The sequence below is a fragment of the Chondrus crispus genome, genomic scaffold, assembly GCF_000350225.1.
Source record: "Chondrus crispus Stackhouse genomic scaffold, scaffold_185, whole genome shotgun sequence".
NCBI lineage: Eukaryota > Rhodophyta > Florideophyceae > Gigartinales > Gigartinaceae > Chondrus > Chondrus crispus.
In genome coordinates, this window is record NW_005179064.1 from 65215 (window position 1) to 67675 (window position 2461).

The window sequence follows — 2461 nt, forward strand, 5'->3', positions numbered from 1 at the left end:
CGGGCATATGATTCTGATGAGACAAAGCAGGCGGTGGTGTGGGATGGGACAAGGGTGGGGGAGGGAAGCAATGGTGGAAGAGCAGAATTGGCGAGTGGTTAGGGTGCGGCGGGAATTGGTGGGATGAGAGCGGATGGATGCAAGCTCTGCATCCATCCGGAGTACCGAAGGTACTGTACAGCAATGGCAAGACGGTTCTCATGTGAATTGCGAATTGCAGGTCGAGTGCCGTACAGTGGATACGCGCCAATATGGGAAATGCGAGACTAACAACAATTGCATTGTATTGTAGGGGTCTTCGCGCGTTTGTCATACTACGATTGTATAGCTTTAACGGGGTCAAAATCACAGGTTTTTCATACGCGCATCCATACGCGCGGCGCGTTGCGGGTTGGCAACACCCCATTGGTCGGGGGTTTCGGTTGGGCCTGATGAAATCGTAATACTCGTCGTCGCCGTCGCTCCTATTAAATACTGTTGTGGACAGACTGTGATATGGACAGTCTGTCCTTGCGGTCCGTTACACGCGCACACTTCAGCGTCTGATGAAAAGATGCAGAAAATGTTGCGGTCCGTCAGGGCCGTCCCATTTTCTTGAACGCGACGCGGACCCGACCCACGCGGAAAGGTGTCCCGGCCCGCGTCCTCCAGCCGCCTGTGTGCCGCACCGCCGCCCTACACGTGGGCCCCCACCTTCAAAACAAGTGTAGGTGTACATACAGTGCCGCAAACATTGACGTAGACCTTCACGACCATTGCTTACAGTCGGTTACCGCGAATACATCTACAGTCGGTAGCCTTGTCAACTTGCTCCAACAGCATCCGATCTGCGCATCTCATTACCGTCCCCCCGAAAAAAAGGTGTCTTTCTCGTTTGCGCGACGAAGGCCACGATGAGCCTGCGCTTCGCATCGGCCCTCCCATCGCGCGGTGTCGTGCAAGTGTCCGGCGGCGACGCGCTGCGCTTCCTGCAAGGGCTAGTGACGAACGATGTGCACGCGATCTGCGGCCCCGGGGCCCCCTCCGTCTCGCCGGCCGCCTTCCTCAACGGCCGCGGCCGCCTGCTCTTCGGCACGCTCATGCATCGCGCGGGGGAAAATCGCTACCTCATCGATCTCGCTTCCGCCCGCGTGCCGCCCTTGATCAAACATCTCACCATGTACAAGCTCCGCGCAGACGTCGACGTCGCCGACGTGTCGCCCGACCACGCCGTCTGGTCCATCGTCGGCGCGGAACACGCAGACGCCTTGGACGCCCAGCTTGCGGGTCGCGGCGCTTTGTTTCAAGATCCCCGCTTGCCGGTCTTGGGCAAGCGCGCCATCGTCGATGCAACCTTTGCCGGCTTTGACATGCCCGCGGCGGATGAGCGTGCGTACACACGCCTCCGCATCTTGCATGGTGTTCCGGATGGCCCGGACTTTGACAATATGCCGCTTCCGCTTGACCTGGCTTTTCATCTATTACATGGCGTCTCATTCAACAAGGGCTGTTATTTGGGCCAAGAGCTGACGGCGCGCAGTCATTTTACAGGCGTGTTACGAAAGCGCGTCACGCCGGTCGCTCTCCTACCGGCAAGTGCGGAAACAATTTCAGGTCCCGCCGCTCCGCCCATAATCTCAGAAAGCAAACACCTGGAGCTCTTGCCTGGCACGGAAATCCGGACAAGCAGCAAGAAAAAAGGCGCTCTTGTCTCGTCCGCCGTCGACAACATCGGTCTGGTGGTGTTGCGTCTCAGCGACGCGCTGCCGAATAACGCGTCTTCCGGCAGGATCCACTTGTCTGACGGGCGCGTCGGCGTGGCATGGCGGCCGGCATGGTGGGAGTCGAGCAAGGCTGGCGCGGAGCAGGCCACTGACAGATAGGGCGCGTCATTGTGTGTCTACTTGATGCTGGAGATCGCACAGGGGGACGTAGCGCACGCCGCACACGGTCTCCTTGGTAGTGTGGCCGGCGGCGTCCTTGCGGATGACCTCGAGGCTTTGCGGCTCGTCCTGCGCGCCTACCGGGATGACCATGACGCCGCCGGGCGCCAGCTGGTCGATCAAGGCCTGCGGGATGATCGGGGCTGCGGCCCCGACGTGAATGGCAGCGAAGGGAGCCTGCACACCGGAGGAAAATGGAGTTAGTGTTTGTGCAATGGACACCGACGGGAAAATGATAAATCAAGGACAAAGGGGCTTACCTTGTCCGGGGCGCCGTCCCTGCCGTCCGCCGTACGAATATCAATCGCGGCGGGGTCGGCTGTCTCCATCCACTTGTCCAAGTTGTGTCTCGCCAAGTCCGCGAGCTGCGCGACGTGCTCGATGCCGATGACGCGGCCGGCGTCGCCGACCATGAGGGCCATACAAGCGACGAGGTAGCCACTTCCGGCGCCGATGTCGAGCGCGGCGGAGCCCGGCTGCAGCGCGGGGGCGAGGTGCTCCAGGGCCATGGTGCGCATGTGCGGGGCCGAAATGGTGGC

General features: G+C 60.6%; 1 protein-coding gene; it reads right to left on the reverse strand.

Annotated features, from left to right (window-relative positions):
* Positions 1-1490: 1490 nt before the first annotated feature.
* Positions 1491-2461, reverse strand: part of CHC_T00003310001 (hypothetical protein) — a 1746-nt gene continuing 775 nt past the window's right edge. The window contains 3 exon segments of the mRNA XM_005714741.1: positions 1491-1868; positions 1869-2099; positions 2183-2461. The exon segment at positions 2183-2461 is cut by the window's right edge and continues 584 nt beyond it. Coding sequence (XP_005714798.1) covers positions 1869-2099; positions 2183-2461 — 510 coding nt within the window. The 3' untranslated portion in view covers positions 1491-1868.